This window comes from Durotheca rogersii (genome assembly GCF_024521655.1).
Source record: "Durotheca rogersii strain YMJ 92031201 chromosome Unknown GGS23scaffold_8, whole genome shotgun sequence".
In the NCBI taxonomy this organism is placed as follows: Eukaryota; Fungi; Ascomycota; class Sordariomycetes; order Xylariales; family Xylariaceae; genus Durotheca; species Durotheca rogersii.
In genome coordinates this window covers 1,516,635-1,540,188 of record NW_026251239.1, presented here as the reverse complement: position 1 = coordinate 1,540,188, position 23,554 = coordinate 1,516,635, and the positions used below count along the sequence as shown (strand labels likewise).

The following is a 23,554-nucleotide window of genomic DNA, read 5'->3' as shown; positions in this document are numbered from 1 at the left end:
AGCATAGATAGGATGGACACAGAGTCCCTACGGTGCTGTCACTGTTGCTCTCACTTGGTAGGACTACTAGTAGTAGTGGAATAATAACCAATTATCAGATACCCTCTCCCTCCCCATCGAAATATGCCTTGTTACTGTAGGTGCATCACAGGCTAGGCAGATAGATTTCCAGACGCAGCACACACGGGCGGGACGCCGTGGGAATTTATCTCTTACTCTCGACGTTCTTCTCCTCCCGCCCTCGCGTATTCCGTTCCTCGCGTTCTCCCCTTCTCCCATATCCACCCCCCCTTTTTCGCCTCTTTTCTTTCTTTTAGTTCTCAGACGGGGCGCAACGAACTACAACGCTTCCCCCCGCCCCTCCTCCCGTGCACCCCATCGCAGACCCCACACGCAGCGAATCGGACAGGAAGGGGGGCCCGCGTACGTGCGCAGGCGCCTCCATCTCCCCAGATCTGTGCGTTCGCCAGCCCTTTGGCCCCCGCCTTGCTCCACCGAGGGCCACATCCACCGAGCGGGGGGACCGGAAACGCAGCCCGCGCCCCCGCGACCCCGGCGGCGCGCCGACTCGACGCCGCCCGCGTGCATGCGTGCGTAGATGCTAGGCGGCCGGGTACGACGCGCAGCGGCGCCGGCGAAGGCGATCGGGCCGCGGCCCACGGGCGCCGGGGCGATTGGCGAGGGCGTAGTAGGGGTTGCGCGGGGATTGCTGCGCGAGGGCGTGGGTGGGGGCAGGGTGAGAAGGGGGGAAGAGGGTTTATAGACGGGTTCAGCTCGAGTGTGACTCCGGATTATAACTGCTGTTTTACTCACCTACTTACGTGGCCAGTCTTCAGGGGGAGAGAGGGAGGAGAGCCCAGGAACATAGGAGTATCCTCCGGTAAGGCCTGCTTCTAGCAAATTGGGAGAGGCTCGCATTTGCTTATAGGTAGATTGCCGGTCACCGCGGCGAGATATACCTACATAGATATATGTAACAAGAGGGCGATGCTGTGGCGGCCTATCTGGAAGCAAAGAAAAAGTTACTAGAGAGGGTGTAAAAGAGACGCCCCCTCCCACTCGAGAGGGAAACAGGACGGGGGGCGGGCGACATAAGGCATCGCAAAGGCATCGCAAGGGCATAGGTACATGCACAGCGCGCACAGCTCGAATGGCACGTGCTAGTCGGCGTCGAAGACGATGCTAGCTCGTGCGATAGGGGTAGCGGAACGGCCTGTGGTCGTTGTTAAATAAACGTACAATCTAAGGGGTATAGATGCGATGAAGGTCGGCATCCCTAAACCTGACTGCCTTGGCAGATATCGAGGGGATATAAGACGGTTGTAGGGCAAAAGGCATGACACTGCATGCGTGGAGGGAGTGGTGTTATATAGCCCCGTCGCGCGCCGGCGAACGCGCAAAGCCTCTTCCGGTCTATTCAGAGCTCCTCTCGCCGGAATCCTCGTGATAGACCCGTCTCAACTCAAATACGACCTCCACAGCGATGAGGAATATGATGATCCACTCCAACCGGTGGCCATACTTCTCGCTGACCATCTCTCGCAGAACGCTCACGTTCTCGTACCCGTAGTCGATCTTGCGGTTAAGGATCCCGATCCGCTGGCGTATGTCTAATACGGTGCTGATCTGGTTGTAATAGTTTTCGAGGTTGGATTCCGAGTCCCAGAACATGTCGGGGAGCTGGTCGGTGATGTCCGAGTAGTGATTCAGCTGCGACCTCAGGCTCAGCATCTGGCCCGTCATCTTCAGCACGGTGCTGCGCTTCAGCTTGTGCTCGAGGCCCCCCTCGACGAAGTTGAGGCTGTGCTTGGAGTGCTCGAAATATTCGATCGCCTGGTTCTCGAGCACCGCCAGCTTCGGGCTCCGGGCGAGGCCGCTCGAGAAGGCGATCTTGGCCAGCGTCGTGTCGAGACGGTGGTTCTCGCGGCCCTGCGTCCGCGTGCCGAGGACGACGACTTCGCCCCGCATGCAACTCGTTTCGCGGCTCTCGTCCACCAGAAACTCGAGCTCCTCCATCTCGAGACGGTTGAGGTGGGGGAGCTCGGCGGCGCGGATCAGCTGCTTGGTGGCTAGCGTCATGAGCGCGTCGTTGGGTACAGACCAGGTCACTACGGTCCCCGAGGGGAAGACAAAGATATCGCCATTGTTGATGCCCCGCGCGTGCACTACGCCCGTCGGGTCGAATTCGGTGCCGTCGGGGTCCAACTCGAAGGCGTGAAAGCGTAATATGTCCTGAACAGCATCCATATCAAAGGACTGGGCGACGCAGATGGAACTGATGGTCCGGCGGTAGTCGGTCTCGGTGGCAGTGTCTTTCTTCACGGCATTGGCGCGACTAGGCGGCTTCGCGGTGAGCCCGAGACGCAGGGTCTTGGCGGCCGAGGCTCGAGAGGGCTTGCGCTTGTTAGGTGAAGCTGGGGGTTTGCCCTGTTGCTGCTGCGGCTCGGGCAGGGCGATGACGTCCTCGGGACGCGTCGGCGCATTGTTCCTATCGCTGCTCCACCGCAACTGACCCGAAGCGCTGGTGCTGCGCTTCGACGGTAGAGGTGCCCGGGCAGGCTGATGGAGACATCGCGGCGACCCCGCGGTCGAGGGTGGAGACGACGTTATGCGCAACCGAAAGGCCGGGGCTACTACTTTTTGCAATGGGACTCGCATGATGAAATTAGTTGGGCCATTGAGTGCGAGGAAGTGTTTAGAGAGCGGCTGGACAGGGGGTGAGGAGACGACAGCGGGCGGCTTAGTGAATGGTTCCGGCTGAAAAGTCGAGTGCTACGACGACGTAGGCAGGTTGCTCAGATCGATCGCGAAGAAATGCGCAGAAATCTTTTAGCCGATATTATTCTCTTTTCATGTGTCGTATTACTGCGCATCACCTTATCGATTGGCGGCGGGCCGTCATATACCGTGTGGTTGCATAGCCCACCCCTACATTGACATGGATATGCACCTTGGCGATAGTATCTACACCTATTAGTCCACATGCAAGTATCGAATAGGTAAGTATCGGATCGGTGCCGGGCGGGAAACGAGGAACTTCTATCAACCGCTCCTTAGGAATCTTCATGAGAACCGGCGTCAGGCATTCGGCACACCCATATGGGGCTGTCGGTATCTACCTCCTTTCACCGGCTGCCTCCTTGTCGCGTGAATACTAACACGATAGCACACATACCTTACATCTACCTGGATCTTCCTTGCCCGAAACAAGCGCCCCATATCATGTCAAATTCTTCCACATCTACCCCCCCCCTCCTGCCCTTCGTCCCGATGCCTATATGATGCCTTTTCCAGGTTAGTTTCCTACAACAACCTATCATGATTATCCTCCCTTCTCGGTGGCCTGGATAACAACCGCTCGGACATGCCTTACCCCTCGTCCCGTCGCCTATTGGAAGTTTGTGTGAGCGGGAGAGAGCAGCTTCACTTACTCGAGTTACTCAGTAGGGGAGGACGGTAGAAGGTATAGCGCAATCATTCCCTCACCCCTTCGGCCCCCCTCCCGGCCGGAGCGCCGCTGCTAGCATGTCGGTCATCCGTCTGGGCGTGTCGGCCACCGGCGGCACCGGGCCCGGCACTCTCTTGCCTGCCCAGCCAGCAAGGAGCCAGACGCTTTCGCGCATGACCGTTCCCAGATCGCGTCGCTATCCTCTCTTTCGCATCTCGCCTAGCCGCATGGTCGCTCTCCGGCTTCGGGCCAAAACTGCTATCCTGAGGTATTCCTATTCCCATGCGTTTCTATACGCCGCCAACCAGCGTGCCGACCGGCTGCCCCTATTGATGCTTCAGACTTGGATGACACGCCAGAAAATCCGGGACGAGCCCCGCGTCTTTAAGGCCCTCCGCGCTGTCAGTTCGCAGGAATGGACCGACCGTTTCCATGGCTTAGCTGCCAGAGGCTGGTCCAGGGACGACATAGACCATTGGATATGGGTATTGTCCGGAGAGGATGGAGACGTCCGGGTTGCGCGTCTGATCTCGACAGACACCCCCAAACCCATCTTCCTCACCTTACTACTGGTCCGGAGCGATGAATGGTTCCGCAAGCCCGAATCCATCCTATCCTTGATGGAGTACGTGGCCAGACGGCACTTTCGTTACGGGTCAGGGCCGTCAGGCGATCGCATCGCTGATCTCACTTCGAAAACGGTCATGACGGCGTCCCAATTTCTTATACTACTCCGCCGTGTTGTTCATCACATCCTACGGAAGCTGCCCCGGTCAATTATTACCGTTGCCCGGCTTGTGGTAGATTTTATCCGGAGGCTACCGAATGACGAGCCCCGCAGCTATCATCGCCAGTGTATGGTGTTCAATACGGCACTGCTTCTCTTTAGTCGGCCGGCTGCGACTCGGCCGATCTTAAACAGGGAATTCAACTGGAGGGCGCAGAAGGTCTTGCTCGCGATGTCGGATAATTTCCCCAGACCTCTTATCATTAGCCAAGCAGGCTACCGTGCCGTCCGAGAGGTCATGATCGGGCTGAAAAAATCGAAAACGGAGAAGGCGGTAGCGGTGAGGTATGCGAAGTCGTGGCCGCCACATAGGCAAGACTTCGACGGGCTCGATGCGAGGAGAACGCCCGAGGACGATTACTCGCGAAGCGTGAAAGCGGGTCTTCTCATGAAGGCGGCTGGATATACTGAAACTCACTACGACGCAGCGCTGGGTGCCCTCGGTGGCATGGACGGGTCTTCGCCAACGATACAAACGCTCAGCCTCCCGCCTAAGAAATGGACAGGTAAAGGAGAAGGCTTAAATCTATACACTCGCTGGGCAATGATGGTCCGGGCCACCCGAAACGCCCAGGAGGCGTGGGCAGTTTTTAACCAGGTTGCGGCAGATGCGAAAGAAGCACCTAATACCCAAGTCTATGCCGAGATGTTTATCAAATTAGTAGCGCGCCCCCTCCCCTCGGACTCGGCCGCCTTGCCCGGCGATTCTCGCGAAGTTCTGCCCGTTCATGATGAGAATTATAGCGACTACGAGCTCGCTAGGCTATCGCCGCCCACGGTCGACGAGCTATACCAACAGATGCTTAGTCACGGTGTTAGGCCAAAACACCACTGCCTCCAGGTCCTTGTGGGCAGCGCCAGCTCCCTCGAAGAGGCGGCCCGCTATCTTGAAGATAGCGGCATGGATCCAGCCGTTATCTCTGCCTTGGCTACGTATAAGGAGTCGTCTTATGGGTTGCTACGACAGGTCACTCTCTTGACCTTCACGAGCTTTATTCGCCTGCTCTGCAGACTACATCCCAACCGGCAAGGTCGAGCACGAATTGACCCAGAAGGACTCCTCTTCATCCGACACGCCATAAGAATAACTAGTCTTCGGCTGAGGGCGGACACGACAGAGGGGTCGACATTCCAACCCCCATGGTGTATTATTATGAGGGCGCTTGCCCGGCCACACATCTGTGTCAAGAACGGTACGCCCTCGGAAAATAACGATGAGGCCCTAGATCTCTGCTTGGACGTTCTCGGATCTGTGCAAAGCAGAGTCGGGGTCGACCCCGAAATCTTTTTGTATTTCTGCCGCGTTGTCCAAAAAGCTGCGTACTCTCGGCTTTGCCATGTCCTAAGCTCGAAGAAACCAGAGGTGATAAACGCGGCCACTCCGCTCATGCATTCGGCTGAAGAGGTGTCGAAACACCTCACCAAAATATTTTCCCGGCTCACCACTTGTATTAAAACCTACGACACCGAGCTCGAGAGCGTCGACGCACCCCTTTTTATGCAAAACATCGGTCCCGCCCACTTGCACGCGTACATGCGCGCTCTCGCCTTCCTCGAGGATACGTCGGCGATGAAGAAACTGCTGGAATGGATGCTCGAGAATCAGGAGTATATCAACCAGGAAGCGGAGCGGATAGGACGCCGCGGCTTCGCATTGATCGCGAGGACCCTGTGTGCCTTTCACGCATTTGCCGGGCCGATCTTAGGGGAGGACGAGCTGGAGAAAATGATTCCCCTAAGGAAAGATCCGGCACAGACCGGCTCCTGGAGATGGCCGAGGCCAAGAGAGGTTGAAATATATATCAAAACCGACGGAAACCGTAGCTCAGTACGACTTCAGCTCAGGGTCCTAGCGAGGGCCCAGCATTCGTCATCTCCGCAAGAGAGTCAAGAGGTAATAGAGCGCGAATAACATCTCCCTATACTGCTCGCAAGCAGCCCTTCTGGTTGTCACAGATGGGTGTGATTACACCGGTCGGCCAGTACTGGCCACGCGGAGTAACCTAACTTGCCACACCGATTCCTAGTGGTGATTTGAAATCCTCTGCAAATATATCATTGTCCGTAGCGATTGATCTCACTCCTCAGATACACGGTGAAAAACCGGATTTGTTTAGAGACGAAGTAACGTTGCCATGAGGTCTATATCTGAGGGTACGGACTTTGCCTATCTTTGGGAACTTAGCCCACGTTGTTGCCTCTATGACGAGTTTATTTGACCATGAACTGGTCAAAGAAGTTCGAGAAGGGAGCACAGTCGCAACAAATGTTGGAAGAAGACATGAGGATATGCGACCGTCCGATCTTTGGCCGAGACCCGGGACGTCTAGGCTCTACATGACAGCTACTCCCCGTAACCTCCTGCAGAATGCCGCGCTTAGCAGAAGACGCCATTCGGACCCTCTGACTCAACCATATATAGGTATGTCTATGAAGAGTGTCATGTGCCGTGCTCTGGAAGTATACTGTCTGACTTGGCGCGAATTTTGTGGTCATGAACTGCCACTTACCGTCTAGCCATCTAAGTATAGAGAGGAGAACTCTGCTCACCGATGGCAAGGGATACGAAGCGGTCTAGCGGGGTAGACCCATCCGCCTGCACCCCCCTTTCTTCCAGGTCGCGATATATCTTGTCGATATAATCCCCGGCTGCTGACAGGTGGAGGATATGTGCAATAGCACGATGGATAGCCAGCAGTCGAGGTGAAGGGGGCTCGATTGTCCGCTCGGGAGTGAGATAAAGTTCACGTGTAATCGGAAATACTGCTCGGGGGACGAGGTACTCGGGATACAGTGTTTTGATCGTGTACGTGTGATACCTGCCAGAAACGGGTTCAAAGTACACCTGAAAATCGCCAAATAGCTGATGCTGATAATTCGTAAGCGTCATGGCGTTGCGTGGGCGGTCGATTTCGGGGCCTTGAATCAGTTCCGCAACGCCAACATCAAACATGTTAAGGATGGCGAGTGCGGATTGTCTAGAACCACCCTGAACAAGAGTTTAGTTAAGGATACCACCCGAAGGGATTATACGTACCAGTTTGCCATCCCGATTGACTTTTGTGAGAGAGTGCGGTAAGATGTGGGCTACTTCCAGGGGCTCCGGGTAGTCCGGCTCGTTTTCCAGCGGGTTCCCGTCGTCGTCTTGGGCGCTACCGCGACTGTTATGTCGTTTAAACGCTTCGGGAAGATCAAATTTTCGGGATATCACACAGCGATGACGATCGCGGATAAGACAGCCCTCCCGAAGAGCCGCTAATCGGGGGCCCGTTGCGACGTCCTGTTGCCCACCCCGACCTTGAGCTTCCTGGGTCGGGGAAGGCTGCGGCGTCTTCTTACTATAAGCTTTTACTAGGAAGTATTGGCAATTAAGTAATGTGGCAGCTAAGTATCAAGTCGCAACGGAGCGTTACCAGGCAAGAAAAAGTTATCGAAGAGATAGTCTCCAAAGTCGAAGAACTTCGAGCGGACATCCTCGAAGCGGATAGGCTCATTCTCATCCATGCGAAGACCGACGGCTCGGAAGAAAGCGCGCAGGAAGTAGTCACCAGCTTCGGGGGAAAGCGAGTATGTATAAGTAGAACGAATAAGTCGAGGACGGTTCAGCTCTCCCCGGCGGATCCCGGTGTCGAAGTGGTCGCAAATGCTGTACAGTCTACGGCTCGCATGGTCGCGCAGCTCCGTTTCCAGCGGAGGTTCGGGAGAGAAGTCGACGATGTTCTCAAGCGATGATTGGCGGCGGCGAAGGGGTGATGCCATTTTACGTTATCGGGTCTGGAAAGAATAGCGCGGGGCAGAGAGAAGCACGGAGGTGAAAAGTGAACGGCTAGGTGCGTGAAAAGGCGAGAAGCCGACGAGGACAGCCACGGTACGTCGTCAGGATAAAATAGAATGACTGTGGGTTGGCACGACGTTGTCTCATTATTCTCTAGGTTGTAGATGGCAGATGCTGGCGCTAGTAGCGGTAGGGGACGCTGCTGATATACCTACTAGGTACCTGTCAGCCACGTGTCTGCCACATGGTTGCATAACGACTCTGCGATTACCTAATTCCGGCACCCAACCTCATACTACAGTTATCTCTAGCGGCAGAAAGTATTTCCGGGCTCGGGTCCGTCCGCTGGACCGGGGAGAATGTTCCGGGAATCGATCCCACTTACACGAAACTGTCGCCCTCGGATTGGTTCTTCAGCAGGAATATGTAACGGTGTTTTCCGCTGTTTCTTCCCCTTTCCCCTAAGTCGACCTCACTCGTAGTGGGATTTTCCGGATGGCCTCATTTTCGCCTACCTTTCTACCTTAAACCTGCGCATGGCGATCGATTGGGGGACCGTCACGTTGTCATTTTGCCCCCCCCCTGCACCGCCCCCATGTACTCTCGCTATCGTACCCCTAATCGTGGTGAAGACGTCCCGCTTGACAGGCTCCTGACGCGACGCGACTTTCCTTGGCGGCCGCATAATTTTCCATCCAGACTTGTTTATGAACAAGACAATATATATATATACACACTCATATACTCCGCTCGAACTGTCTTAGACACTCCCGCTTTCGCTAAATAATCTATCAAACTGGCATTGTTTTTTTTTTTTGCTCTCTAGTACCACATTTCATGAGCCCTCTCTCCTGTCGCAGACCGACATTAGGTCTAGCATACCCATCTGTATTCGATCCGATCCCTCGCCGGGGTGTTATGAATGCTGGACGCCACCTGTCTCACTTGTCTGCGGAATTCTTAGGACCACCGTTCGGCCCTCTCCCTCGTGAGGGTGTGGCGCTGGTCGGGAAGGGGGTGGTAGGGTCGAGCCATGATGGACATCAGTCTTGGGGACCTAGACAGTTTATGGGCCCCTTCAAATAACCCTTCGGCCGTCGAAGCATGCATAGCCCCCGATGTAGACCATCAGCCGGCACTCGAGCCGCCAATCTCGTACTTGGACGACTGCCCCATTTCTAGTATCGAAGAGGCTACGTCGGTCGGCGCTCCGCATGAGCCGTCGGCTTTTCGTGAAGAGCCATTCGACTTGGAGGCCATCACGCATGCTTGCGATCACGCGGCACCCTTCGATGGCGTGGAATTGCAGATTCGCTCGGCAAACGGGGAGCGGTTGACTTCCAAGGACGAAGACTTCACACCTGATCTGCACACGGCGAACACGGCCCAAGGGAAGCCAGTGGTAGTAGAGATCCCTGTTTCAACCCTTATTCAGCCGAGGTCACTCTACCAAGGGTTCGTTCCGCCTGCCACCCAAGTTCGGGAACGGGAGGCTATAGCCGCGCTTCTCGAAGCCGCAGAGTCGCGGCAGCCCGCGCAGGAGGACCACATCGAATTCGACCTCGAAGACTTTTCCATTTACGTCAATTCGGAATATTATCCTTACGAACTTCGGCCCTTGCATCACCTGGCGGTTCGCCAGGCTTCTGACCGGTTTTATTTCGACGGTGTAGTTGTCCACGGCGACGACAGATTCTACCTCAACAGAATCCCCTTTCGCCAGATCCCCATAGGCAATTATGGAAGCGAGGAGCACACGGTTGGCGAACATATCTGGATACGTTCCGAACTCAACGAACGTGAAGGGACTGAACTCTACTACAAGCTCAGATCCCCGTCGACAGAGTATTCTCGGTTCTACGAACCGTTTCTCTGGATTGCAGATCTAGCCAAGCACGTCATCGACTTCTGTGATCACTTGAAGGACAGGGGCCATCGTGCCGTCTTACACGACTTCCGGTCGCATTTCGGCGTCTGGCTCCTGCAGACCCATTCGCAATCCGCCGCCTTTCAACGATGGTATGCAGCGAACCGCAGCGACGACTTTCGAGGCGCTCTCGTTGCCAATATTGAATTCATCTGGAAGGAAGCGAACGGCTTAGATCCGGGAAATGCCAGATACCATACGATCTGGAAAGAAGCTAAGAGTTTAGACATGTACCAGCCGAATCTAACATCAAGTCCTAAGGCACTTGTCCGGGATGACGAGCTCGCCCATGCTAAGCTCTCAAGGTATCAAAACAGAGGCGAGGTGTCGCCGACGATCGTGACTCCGTATGCTTACGGTCTGTTCTCGCATATGGTCTTTGGGAACGTCCTCAAACGGGTCAAACCGTCTGCCGCAATTCATAAGAAGCAAGCTGCTTTTATGCAAGGCAAGCGGCCTATCCAGCAGAGTAGCCCACCTGCGGTGAAGCGGGACAGCCACGATCGCGATGCGCTCATCGCCTCGATACGAGCGGGGGATGTGATCTCGACGAAACCGGACGACAAGGAAACGGGCACGGAATGGACACAGGGGAAATCGAAACATCATCAAGGCCACTACGTATGGTTCGGCTTAGTGCAGGAGGTTCATAAGTCGCCAAGAGGATCCCTGTCCTTTGACGTGATATGGCTGTACCAGTCAGTCGACACTCCTTGTGGCATGATGAAATATCCCTGGAAGAATGAACTCTTCTTATCCGACAATTGCACATGCCACCATGATACGGGAAGGGTGCATGCGGAGCAAATTCTCAAGACGCATAGCGTAGAATGGTTCGGGAGTCCATCGACTAAGGCCGAATTTTTCGTCCGTCAGACCTATCTTGCCGACGACTGCCGGTGGACGTCTCTAAAGAAAGAGCACCTGACGTGTACAGGGCAGAAATTTGGTGAAGAGCAAGCCTACCGCGTCGGCGATGCCGTCCTTGTCGAAACCAAGCCGCGGGCTCTTCTGTTGGAGAACTTCATCATAGAAGCCTTCTTTGACGAAGACGAGAAACGCTACGTTAGGTTACGGAGACTCTTGCGACGGAAAGCGGTGGACAAGAGCGCACCCAACTCCCCCTCAAATGAGCTCGTTTACACGGATCAGTTCGTCGAGATTTCTGCTAGGCGGATCTTCCGGCGCTGCTTGGTTAGAGCGTTCCAACCGGGAGAGAAGATTACAACTGCCTATGACTGCGACGGAACCGGCAACGCTTTCTTCATGACACATCAGGAGGTTATAAACGAGGACGGTGAAGTAATCTACGCCCCTCTCGACATCAGCCGCCTCCATCAGCTGCGACAAGGATTTGATCCCTCTCGAGCGGAGCACCTGCAGAAACTGCAGGGGCTCGATCTGTTCTGTGGGGGTGGGAACTTCGGGCGCGGCCTGGAAGACGGCGGTGCGATCGAAATGCGGTGGGCCAACGATATATGGAGCAAGGCTATACATACGTACATGGCGAATTGCGAGCCAGGTGCCTGCACGCCATTTCTAGGCTCGGTCGACGATCTCCTCCTTCATGCGATGAAGGGCGACCACTCTAAGGTGCCGCAGCCGGGTGACGTGGACTTCATTTCGGCCGGGTCGCCGTGCCCTGGATTCTCTCTGCTCACGGTCGATAAAACGACGGATAAGCAACGAAAGAACCAGTCCCTCGTCGCGTCCTTCGCGTCCTTCGTCGATTTATACCGCCCGTCGTACGGGTTGCTGGAGAATGTGCCGCAAATGGTCAACACGAAGAAGGCCCGCGACGCGTGCGTGTTCTCCCAGCTGGTCTGCGCGCTGGTCGGCTTGGGCTACCAAACCCAAGTCATGTTCCTCGACGCGTGGTCATTTGGTGCGCCACAGTCCCGGAGTCGAGTGTTTCTCTGTTTCACCGCGCCAGGCTTCCGCATGCCGAGAGTTCCAGCGCCTTCACACTCGCACCCGCCCGGCGTACGGTTTAATAAGCTAGGCGAGATGTCTTGCGGTCGGCCGTTTGATAGCAGGGAACTCGTATCCACCCCCTTCCAATACGTCAGCAGCAGCGAAGCTACGGCGGACTTACCAAATATCCAGGACGGAAAGCCGGACTATTGCGTCGGCTTTCCCGACCACCGAGTGTGTGTCGGTTTCACATCCCTCCTACGGAACCAGATATGGCACATCCCGACGCTTCCGTGGGGATTGGGTTTTAGCAAAGCCTGGTACGGTCGGCCGGCTTTGCCCCGGTCATTGAGCGAGAGCGACCGGCTTCTGTATCCTCCGGAGCCCTCCAGTAGGGTGAAGAGACCGTCCAAGGGATGGAGCCGCGTTCGCCCAGATGGTCTGTTCAGCACCGTTTCCACGACATGTGTACCGACGGACTCTCGCATGGGCACCGTCAACCACTGGAGCCAGCATCGGCCAATCTCAGTCCTGGAAGCTAGGCGTGCGCAGGGCTTTCGCGACCACGAAGTGCTCGTCGGCGCGCCGCCTGTCCAGTGGCACATCGTCGGCAACAGCGTGGCGAGGCAGGTTTCGATCGCCCTCGGCCTGGCGATCCGAGAGGCCTGGTTCGGGACTCTCCTGGACGAGCCGGCGGCCGCGCCGGAGACGAGGTCGGCGACCGAGGCCTTCTCGACGTCCGGCAGCGCCGTCGCCGCCGCAGATGCCACGGCCGCGATCCGCGTCGACTCGTCCAGCCCCGACACGTCGTCCGAGGACCGCGTCTTCGCCGCCACCGCCTACCCGTCCACCTCGCTGACGCCAGCGACGAGCGAGTCGGTCGGAGCCTCGGACTGCGAAGGCAGCCGGAAGCGACTGTTGGAGATTTACGTCGAGGTCGCTGCCAAGAGGTCGCGGCCTAGCCCTGGACCCAACCTGGGGCTAGAAGGCGGCCGCTGAGGGAAACAGACCTTGGTCACGCTAGTCTCGCGAGCGCTGTCTTGTGATAGCATACCGCCCCCTGCGCCTCCTTGTGCCTCTCTGTCCACCCCCCTGTGCCTCCTGTCTGCCTCCCTCCGCCTCCCTTCGCCTCTCTACCTACCCCCTCTATTTCTCAATATGTATATTTTCTTGGGAGCGATGTCGTGTTTCTTGGTGACGTTATCAGCCAGCATCCTCTAGCGAACGTCGGAGAAGTGATGAAGGGGTGGTAGCGGCGGGTAGTATTATGTGATTACCGTGAAGTGGAAGTCGGTAAGCAGGCCGTGAGGTGTGGTCATGGGCATACCGTATATGCGAATAATTCGCCTGGGGGTGACGATTTGCGTGGGGTGGTGAGAGCATCTTTCCTATGTTAGGCATTAGCATCTATCGAGGACCCCAGGCGCCGTGGAGCGATCAACATAGAACGCCTGCGCCGGTTTGGGATGTCCCCCACAGGCGCAGTAGCGGCTTGGAAGTAACTGTAGATGGTTGTAGGCATGGATGTATTCTAGTACCGTATAAAAGATATATACATATTGAAGTGGTCCGGAACATGTCATCGGCATAGACGTATGCACAATCATGGAGACTGCAGAAGCTTGCGGCGATCTCTTTTGCTGGATCTTGCCCTGCACGCGATATTTGCCCGCTTAGCCATATACTCATTATACCTATGCCTCTCTGCCCACCGTCGGCCATGTTAGAGCAGAGGAGTCGCCCTTGACGGGGATTTGATGGGAACTTTACAGAGCTGTGTGCTGTAAGCTTGTAGGTATTCCGAGCCTCGATGTCGATATCCCTTAAGTCAAGCAGCAAGATACCCACGCAAAGCCTGTGTTTCCCCTATAATATTTCGAGGCAGAGGGATGCGGTTTTCTAGCCATGTATTATTATAGACAGCTGTTCATGCAAATGGCATCAACTCGCCCCCCCCCCCCCCCCCCTTTCTCATTTAGGAGGCGCAAAATCCGACCCTTCCCCGAGTCTTGTCTAGAAAATTACAATCTTTCGGTAAGCAATCTCATCGGCTCACCGTACACCGCTGCTGGTGTGACCTAGTGGTAGTTAGATAGGCGTTCGCCAGTCATGTTCCCATTCGCGAAGAGTGTGACCCCGTAAGTTGATTTTCCTGGCCATGGTCTGGTCCGGCGGGCCTGCCCGGCCAACGAATGTGTAATTACCACTTGTTCTGGTTAGCGATCCGAGGCATAGTAAACTACTGCCTAAACCAGCGCCATGAAGCATGTTGGGTGTTGGGGCTACCGGTCCAAATCTGTTGTCAGCTTAAGGCCTCGAGGCATCTTACCACAGTACCCAGGATTTTGCGTATATATACGCGACTCTTTCCCTCATGTATGGCAAGCTTAATTACACCCAAAGACGAACACTCAGCAGCACTAGCTTCTTTACTCAGCAACATCAGCTTCTTATAACCAGCGGTATGACTGCCCTGAGTATTGTCTGCCAGCGTGCGAACTTGTTTCTAACCAACTCTCTAGTAATTTCCCTCGTCAACTCGAGCGTACCAACATGACCGACAGCGGCGGTTTCATTAAAATCCCTACGGATGATGAGGAAGAGCTTCTGAGAAAGGCGGCCCAGGAATCTCAGCAAAAGCGTGAGGAGGCTCGAAAGAAGCGAGAGATGGAAGAGGCGATGAAAAAGGCAGCGGTGGAATCTCAGAATCGCAGGCGCCGTGGCGGCGACGGAGGCACTGCCGTCTAAGAACACATTCAGAAATACGTCCTATCCCTACGAAAGACTAGCTAGGCGGCAAGAATCTCGTGCGGGAAGTAATCGCATCACTAGTACCTATGCGGTAACGAACACAAGCACGTATTACCTAGGTACCTAACAGTTTTCTCTGAGAATATCTTACCTAGGTATATCACACCCAACAGGCAGCATAAACAATGCCATGAGTAACCGAAGTTGGCCTATTTATCTTCTCTGAATGTTGTTGTATTTATCAGCTGTGATGTGATGAGGTTCTCCTGAGGATCCGCTGATCCTAATTCGTCCTAGGTACAGCTTGGAGAAGCCTTCTTCATTCAATGGCACGGAGTTGTTCATTGCAAATGGCTGTTTTCGCGTAAAGAAGACTACCCGGATTATAACTACAGCAGAAGAGAAATAGCCGCAGTTAATAATACAACTGAGGAACTACAGTGAAGCTTTGGCCTTAATATTTAGTATGATGCCGTGAAGGAGCTTTGGCCTAAAATACACCAGGGCAGTAGGGCGATAGGTAACTTATGCAGAGTGACTGGCAGACTGGGAAGACGGGAGAGAAGCAGAGACAGGCCAGGTAGGGAGAGAGGCGGCCAACTGCCCCTTCATCGAGTCTGTAGTCCCGACTTGCCGCCTACCTCGCAGTCACGTGAGGGGTACGACCAAATTGCCTACCTACATAAATGAAGACCGGTCAGGACGGCAGAGGCTTTGGTCACGTGCGTCTAACCGGCTCCGCGTTGCTCCCTCCTTGATTGGCCGGTGTGAAGACGCGGCTGGGGGTTAATCTGCGCCGCTTTATTTTTCCCTATAACACTTCTCTCACTCCCTTGCATTGATTATAACTTTCTCCTCACCACAACTATATAACTGCGGGCTGTTATCAAAAAACATTAAGCGTCACTCTTTTTTGTTTTTCAAGCTGCACCCCTATTACCATGTGGAAGATATCCTCGCTCAAAACCTGTTTCGACGAGATAGAAGAGACAAAGGGCGATGACGAGTGCAGGGCCTGGTTAAGTAGGATTTTGGACGCCAAAGTTGAACTAGCAACGTTTGTTGCTACGCGCCGGGGAGGAGGTAGAGCTACAGAGTACGCTGGTTTTCTCAAGGGTTCCTTCAACTTCAGCTTCCGTTTCAAGTTCAGGGATGGAGGGCCGGACGCCATTATCCGATTCCCGAAGCCAGGGCACACCGCGACGGCTCTAAGGGACGAGAAGGTCGCGAACGAGGTTGAGGTGATGGAATATCTCAGGCAAAATACCACGATCCCGGTCCCTCGTGTTCACAGTTGGGGCTTCACTTCTGAGAGTCCGCAGCAGCTCGGCCCGTTTATCATTATGGATTACATCCAGGGGACGCCGTTGTCGACGGTGCTAAGGCAGCCGCCGAAGGACGACCAGGTAGACGTAGTATTAGACCCGGGCATCGATAACTCAACGTTGGATAAGATCTACGGTCAAATCGCCGATTACCTCTTTCAGCTTTCCCAACTTACCTTTACCCGCATTGGAGCCATCTCGAGAGACGGTGACACGTGGTCCGTCACCAAAAGACCACTTACTTACAATATGAATGAGTTAGTAACTGTCGCGGGCTACCCAGACAACCTCTTCCCAACCTCGGCCTTCGATCGTGCTAGCGACTACCTCAGGTCCGTCGCGGATGAGCATCTAGCCCACCTTCGGACGCAGCGCAACCTTGCAGACGACCGGCAAATCGCGCAGGCGCGGTTTATTGCCCGGCACCGCTTTGCCCAGCTCATCCCAAAGTACTGCACCGACGACGCCGGGCCGTTCATACCGTTCTGCGACGACCTACGGCCTTCCAACATGCTTGTCGACCCGGAGACGCTTCAGATCACAGCAGTGCTCGATTTTGAATTTACAAACGCCATGCCGGCACAGTTCACGTACGACCCGCCCTGGTGGCTACTGCTGTCCGGCCCAGAACTGTGGCTTGATCGCGGTTCGATGAGCGAGTTCCGAGACCTTTATCAGCCCAGAATGGAGCAGTTCCTGCGGGCGTTAGAACTACGGGAAGGCATGTCGGCCCCGGAGGGGCAGAAACTCGCTGAACCACGCCTCTCTACCCGGATGCGTGACTCGTGGAGGTCTGGCCGCTTCTGGTTCGATTATGCAGCCAGAAAAAGTTTCGAGCTCGATGCGGTCTACTGGGCGGCACTGCACGACGGTGGCATAGGTATCGAGTTGCTGGACGACGAGGCGCGCGCAGAGATGGGGCTGTTCGTAGAAAAAAAGATGGGACAGCTGAGGACGTACAAGGACGAGTGTACTGCTCGTTTCTCCTGAGCAGGCGGATAAATGAGGCGAACTGCTAGGACAGAGACTAACTATACAGCAAACCTGGTACCAACCTGTTGCGGCGCTGTTTTGGAAGAAAGCTAAGAAAGCAGTCAGCAATAGCAGAATGCTCGCGTTGTCAGTGGCCTTGGCTAGAAGCTCAGTTCTATCTATAGTAATAGCCGCTGGGTTCGCACGAGCTTCTCTGTCGTTCCACACGGATATAGATCAGCATAAAGCTCTGCATATATCTCTGCATAAAGTGGAGGTTTTACTTAATCCGGTTAGAGGTTCCGCGAGATTGATTTCGGCATGAATCCTACGTGGTAGAAGCGGTGAACATCATCCCAGTGCGACGGCCGATAATCGTATTAGCAGATCAGCCCAACTAGTCCCCTGAACCTCACCCAAAGCGGGTCACGGCTTCCTGAAGATTCTATTGGCTCTTTGAGACCTCGGCTAATACCCTTCATAATCCTGGGGGTGAACCGACCTGCTGAACCAATCACGGCCATAAATCTTGATTGAGTGAGGCTGAAAAGGCCTTGGGTTGAGAGATGCCTATCGCGAGACGCAGGACACTGCGGCGACAGCAGCACAGCCCGAAGAGTGGAAAAAGGCCTGCTACGGGGCAAGTCATAGAAGTTCGCGGGGTATATATATATATCTTCTATTGCTTCTCTGAACTCCCTCACGGACTGTTTTCGCGGTGCCCAGCTAGCAACCAAGTTCTCTTATCATTTCCGCGTGCTGCGACGTCAAGAAATCACCTACGCTCGTGTGTGTGTTGTCACTTGTCCTTGAAGCAACCTGCCCGCCACACCGGAACCCAGGTCCGTTCTTCAATTATATGGACTTTGTCCATATTCCCATCTTCAATTATATGGACTTTGTCCATATTCCCATCTTCAATTATATGGACTTTGTCCATATTCCCATCTTCAATTATATGGACTTTGTCCATATTCCCATCTTTAATTATATGGACTTTGTCCATATTCCCATCTTTAATTATATGGACTTTGTCCATATTCCCATCTTCAATTATATGGACTTTGTCCATATTCCCATCTGGTATGGTTGGGATGGCAGCCACTCCGTCAAACGTCCCGGTCGAGGGTGCTGTTGGGTAAGTAGCGTCTCTCGAATTCTCCCTTGCGAGCTTGATGTTAGACCTTGGTCGTAGCCACTCCCGGGCTTCAAGTCATACGCGTCTCTGTTCTTGGCCTGATATTTCTGTTTCTAAGCACCGGGTCCAACTCTGAGCTGCCGGGCCCTGCTAGCGCCAGGGACGACGCCCCACCCCGTGTTAGTTACCCCAATCGCTCGGGCGATACTCCAGCCTCTGAAGTGGTACTGCGTGACCACCGAGTTCATGTGCGCGATCACTCCAAAATTCTGAATGAAATCGACCGGGTCTTTCCGCAAAAGAACGGCGAGCTCGTAGACGCCGAATCGAGAGTTGGCCGTAACAATGCTGCGGACAAAAACCGCCCGGCTGTGGCTGAGGGCACACTTCGTGGTGTCGGAACACAGTTCGGCCAGAGCGAGGAGCGCACTCTCGACGACTTTTTCCGCGAGTTTGACCAGCAAGATAACGACGGCGGAATTCTACTCGGGAAATGCTCGGTAACTTAAACCCTCCACGTCGCAACCCCCTCTTCATGGTTATTTTATGATCGTGGCTTACATCTGTCCCCGTGCGCTATACAGAACCGGTAGTGGTATCGAGTTCACATGCGACAACAATAAAGGCCTTGTAAATTCCTGCTGACGTCATCCAGTTCAGTTATCGATAAAGTCCGGCCGGGGTTAGGTACTATGATACCTGTTCATTGGCACGAGAGTGTTTGCGACCGGGGTATATAATGATTTGAGACGTCAGATGAGAATCTTGGAGGAATGTTGAGATAATGTCGACATAGGAGTTGTCGATGGATACGTTTATAGGCCGAAGCCAGTTCAAATATATTCGCCTGCTTGAAGTGTTAACATCAGTGAAGCGTGAGAGAAGTTTGTGTGTCCACTCCAGCATGAGGACCAAGTCAGTGAATGAATCCGGATACATTAACAATACACTGGTTGAATCTGTATTTATTTCTGCTACGGTGCCTGAATAAAGCTATAATGAGATGAAGCGATAAACCGATGGCTAAGGATGCGCAAGGCGTGCGAAAGAGTAGAAGATTCATATGACGTCGCGGGGTAGAAAAGAGGAATGAAGGTGATGAAAATAAGTGAGGGAATTTCTGTCGTCCTGTTGGGTTTATTTCTATGGATGACGTACATACCTGCCTAGCGTCAGGACCCAATCACGGACTTCGTCGTAGTAAGCATTTGTGGCTGTCTGTGGCTATCACACAATGAACCCTCAAATATACCTCCTTGTGGGCGTGTCGGCATGGTCACGTGTGGAAGCAGGGATAAGCCCCGCCACAGGATCCCTTAGGTAACTCATAGGTAGATAAATAGGTGGGGGCCACATCCACAGGGATCCCGTAATAGCTTCAATTCGAGCCACCTGAACCTCCTCAGTTTTCGACCTACCCGATTATTAGTTTGTGTTGTTTTGAAACCGAACCGCATGTCATCTCCACGCATCGCCCATGGAGCTAGACAACATTGAACCGAGGTAGTCGAGTAGATATTATCTACCTACGAACTTGATATTACCTACCTACCTATCTGCTGGATTGTCGGGATGGGAGTTGGGGTTGGAATGGTAATAACAGCGAGTCGCGGGCCAGCTCGTCCATTTTCCTCGCCCACTAATTTTTCCGCCTCGGTCGATTTGGGGAACCGGAGGAGACGATTGGTCCAGCAATTCTCTTCGCCCTGTCACCTCCGCAATTCTCAAATTACCTTCCCCTCTCGCCGCAAGGTACAATCCGACGTCGCGGTTCCTCAAGCGCCGCTAAGAAGACTGGGATGCTGCTAATCCCTAGAGTTAACCCTCTTACCCCGACCCTGACCCCAATCGCGGAGTAGCTCGAATTTGCGGTGAAAGCCTCTCGTTTGGAGTGTGGTGGGGTGAGGATGGAGTCGCGTCCCCAGATCTCGCACGCGACTACGCCGAAACCACCCCATTGACGCGAATACCGCACCACCGGCGACGGCGAAGATCAGCTAGCCTAGCTTTCCGCATTTTAGCCTAAATGCCGGTTCTTGTCTCTTGACCTAGCTCTTGGCCTTCGACCTGGCTCTTGGGAGACTGGGAACCGCACATCTACCTAGCTGACGTGCCATCACCCCTGCGGAAACCATAGAGTAGTAGCCGGCCGGCCATGTATAAACAGAGAGCTTCGTCGGCCCTACCTTCTCGATGGGAGATCGTCAGGCTCGGAGCCCTCTCTGCTCTCACCTAGGTACATACCCATCTTGTGTAGTAACGCGGCCTCACCACCTACCCCGGAAGAATGCGCGGGTTCTGGCTTTTGACTGCCGTCGGCCTCGCCGCCGCCGAAGATGGGCTGAACGGCTGGCTGCGTTATGCTAGGCTGCCCTGCGATGTGGCCAAGCATGCCAGAGTTCCCTCCACCATCGTTGCGCTCAACACTACAGAGACGAGCCCCGTCTACACAGCCGGCCAGGAATTGCAGAAAGGCATCAAGGGCATCCTCGGCAGACGGCTGAATATCACCCGCGACGCCACCGAAAGCTCTCTCTTGATTATTGGCACTCTCGACGACTTCAATACCGCCGGCGTCGACACCGAGATCCCCGAGCTTGTCGAGGACGGCTTCTGGCTGAGTGTGAAGGGCGATGCGGTCGAGATCGTCGGTCAGAACGAACGCGGTGCTCTCTACGGCGCGTTCCAATATCTGTCCATGTTGGCCCAGGCGAACTTCACCGAGGTCGCCTACGCTTCCAATCCCAGCGCCTCGATTCGTTGGGTGAACCAATGGGACAATATGGACGGCACCATCGAGCGCGGCTACGCTGGCCTATCCATATTTTTCAACAACTACACCATCGTGTCCAACATGACGCGCGTAAGCCAATACGCCCGCCTTCTCGCCTCGATCCGCGTCAACGCCATCGTCATCAACAACGTCAACGCGAACCCCACCATCCTCAGCGAAACGAATATAGAGGGCCTGGCTCGCGTCGCCGATGCCATGCGCCCCTGGGGCGTTCGAATCGGAATTTCGCTCAACTTCGCCGCGCCCCAGACGTTTGGCGGACTGTCGACCTTCGACCCGCTCGACGAGTCCGTCATTGCGTGGTGGAGCGGCATTACGGATAAGCTGTACGCCCGCGTGCCCGATCTTGCTGGCTTTCTCGTCAAGGCCAACTCGGAGGGCCAGCCCGGCCCGCTGACGTACAACCGCACGCTCGCCGACGGCGCCAACCTATTCGGGCGCGAGGCCAAGCGCCACGGCGGTATCGTCATGTTCCGCGCCTTTGTGTACGACCACCTGACGCTCGACGAGAATAACTGGAAGGATGACCGGGCGAACGCGGCGGTCGACTACTTCCGCGACCTCGACGGCCAATTCGAGGACAACGTTGTCGTGCAGATCAAGTACGGACCGATTGACTTCCAGGCGCGCGAGCCGCCGTCACCGCTTTTCGCACACCTGCCCAACACCGCGTCCGCCATCGAGCTACAGGTCACACAGGAGTACCTTGGACAGCAGTGCCACCTCGTGTACCTGCCGCCGCTGTGGCGCACGATCCTCAACTTCGACCTGCGCGTCGGCGGCAAGCGTTCCGTTATCGGCACAGACATCCTGACGGGCCGACGCTTCAACAAGACGCTGGCCGGCTACGCAGCGGTCGTTAACGTCGGGCTCAACGCGACGTGGCTCGGCACGCACCTATCAATGTCGAACCTGTACGCGTACGGGCGGTTGGCGTGGGAGCCGACGGCGGACTCGGCTGAAATCCTCGACGACTGGACGCGGCTCACGTTCGGGCTCGACGCACGCGTGCGCGAGACCATCGCGCGCATGTCGCTCATATCGTGGGAGGCCTACGAGAACTACACGGGCAACCTTGGCGTGCAGACGCTCACCGACATCACGGGACCCCACTACGGCCCGAACCCGCAGTCGATGGACAACAACCCCTGGGGCCAGTGGACACGCGCCGACGCCAACGGTATCGGCATGGACCGCACCGTCTGGAATGGCACCGGTTTCGCCGGCCAGTACCCCGCCGAGGTTGCTGCTGCGTTCGAGAGCATTGACACGACGCCTGATGATCTCCTCCTGTGGTTCCACCATGTGCCGTACACGCACGTGCTGAAGAGCGGGAACACGGTTATTCAACACTTTTATGATGCGCGTGTGTGGTTTTTCTCTCCTTTTCAGCCCTTTTGTATCTCGCCTATTTCCCTCCGCGGGTGACCGTAATCACCGCTAACCCGAGTATAGACTACAACGGTGCAGAGACTGTGGCGGCATTCCCGCGGCAGTGGGAGTCGTTGCGAGGGCTCGTAGACCAGCAGCGTTTCGAGGAGATGCTGTTCCGGCTGACGTACCAGGCCGGCCATGCGATCGTGTGGCGGGATTCGATCAATCAGTTCTACGCGAATATCTCGGGGATCACAGACGCGCACGGGCGGGTCAACCACCACCCGTGGCGGGTCGAGGCGGAGCACATGCAGCTCGATGGGTACCGGGTGACGGAGGTGACGCCATTCGAGGTTGCGTCAGGCCTGCACATCGTGCAGACGGTAGACAACTCGACGGCCGCGCGCGTGTCGACGGCGCCGCTCACGTTCCCGGCGGGGACGTACGACGTGGCGGTGGCATACTACGACCTGTACGAGGGGCGGGCGCAGTACGAGCTCTTCCACAACGACAAGAGCCTCGGGGCGTGGGAGGGCAACAACGAGGAGCGCCTCGGGTTCACACTGACGCGCGGTATCGACGGGCACTCGGCGACGAGGATCACGTTCCCCGGCATCGAGATCGTGGAGGGCGACGTGCTGCGTGTGGAGACGACACCGCAGGGCCGCGAGACGGCGCCACTGGATTACATCGCTGTGTTGCCGGCGGGCGTGGTCGACTAAGGAGGAGGGGCGAAGCGAAGTGTACCTAATGTGATGATACGCATATCTATCCGTCCTATCACATTGAAAGCATAAGTTCTTGGCGCGTAACCGCCCCGATCCCATGGGCATCACGATCTGAGCTTACTCGTCCACATGCCATCTGCCTGGCGTGGCTGCCTAGGAGGTAGGTATGCGTTGCGAAGAGGAGATGGGGTCGTGCTACATACGTGGCAGGTATGTATGCCTGGGGCGAGCTCGGGTATACTAGGCATGGGTGGATTTTTCGGTGAATAGAGGCAGCGCGACAGGCCGGGATGCAGTAGAGCTGAGCTGAGTCGGGAAGCAGAAGACGGGAAGGGGGGGGGAGGTAGGTATACCGAAGCGAGGCGGCTCAAATACCTAGGTACCTGAGGGGGCAGGGGGTTCCGTCGCCAGACACAAGTATGCACAGTGTACACTGCATAAGTACTACATAAGCACTGCATAAGTAGTATACCTGGGTGGGTTAGGTAAGGCGGGTGCGGTACCTCCACTCAACTGATCTCGGCTCCATATCGATCGTAGGCCACGTGGTACCCCATTGGCTACCTATATATAGGTACCTAGGGAGAACAGACAGAGAAAAGAGACGGCGACGACTGGGAA

General features: G+C 55.3%; 6 protein-coding genes across 6 annotated transcripts; 4 read left to right on the top strand and 2 right to left on the bottom strand.

Moving 5' to 3' along the window:
* Window positions 1-681: 681 nt before the first annotated feature.
* On the bottom strand, window positions 682-2,805 carry GGS23DRAFT_566115 (uncharacterized protein). Its single transcript, XM_051516254.1, has one exon. The coding sequence runs from the start codon at window positions 2,656-2,658 to the stop codon at window positions 1,414-1,416; it is 1,245 nt and encodes a 414-aa protein (XP_051372673.1). The 5' UTR covers window positions 2,659-2,805; the 3' UTR covers window positions 682-1,413.
* Window positions 2,806-3,267: 462 nt separating this feature from the next.
* On the top strand, window positions 3,268-6,333 carry GGS23DRAFT_523014 (uncharacterized protein). Its single transcript, XM_051514663.1, has 2 exons — window positions 3,268-3,294; window positions 3,445-6,333. The coding sequence occupies exon 2, from the start codon at window positions 3,526-3,528 to the stop codon at window positions 6,145-6,147; it is 2,622 nt and encodes an 873-aa protein (XP_051372672.1). The 5' UTR covers window positions 3,268-3,294; window positions 3,445-3,525; the 3' UTR covers window positions 6,148-6,333.
* GGS23DRAFT_604889 (uncharacterized protein) lies at window positions 6,239-7,188 on the bottom strand (the record flags this gene model as incomplete). The annotated part of the gene is made up of 2 exons (XM_051519674.1): window positions 6,239-6,318; window positions 6,786-7,188. The coding sequence occupies 2 exons, from the start codon at window positions 7,186-7,188 to the stop codon at window positions 6,239-6,241; spliced, it is 483 nt and encodes a 160-aa protein (XP_051372671.1).
* Window positions 7,189-8,460: 1,272 nt separating this feature from the next.
* Window positions 8,461-13,512, top strand: GGS23DRAFT_566111 (S-adenosyl-L-methionine-dependent methyltransferase). Its single transcript, XM_051516253.1, has one exon. It carries the CDS (start codon window positions 9,044-9,046, stop codon window positions 12,848-12,850), a length of 3,807 nt encoding a protein of 1,268 aa, XP_051372670.1. The 5' UTR covers window positions 8,461-9,043; the 3' UTR covers window positions 12,851-13,512.
* Window positions 13,513-15,407: 1,895 nt separating this feature from the next.
* GGS23DRAFT_566110 (kinase-like domain-containing protein) lies at window positions 15,408-17,190 on the top strand. Its single transcript, XM_051516252.1, has one exon. It carries the CDS (start codon window positions 15,544-15,546, stop codon window positions 16,915-16,917), a length of 1,374 nt encoding a protein of 457 aa, XP_051372669.1. The 5' UTR covers window positions 15,408-15,543; the 3' UTR covers window positions 16,918-17,190.
* A 3,134-nt stretch (window positions 17,191-20,324) lies between these two features.
* On the top strand, window positions 20,325-22,927 carry GGS23DRAFT_604885 (glycoside hydrolase family 67 protein; the record flags this gene model as incomplete). The annotated part of the gene is made up of 2 exons (XM_051519673.1): window positions 20,325-22,197; window positions 22,287-22,927. The coding sequence occupies 2 exons, from the start codon at window positions 20,325-20,327 to the stop codon at window positions 22,925-22,927; spliced, it is 2,514 nt and encodes an 837-aa protein (XP_051372668.1).
* Between the last annotated feature and the right edge of the window lie 627 nt (window positions 22,928-23,554).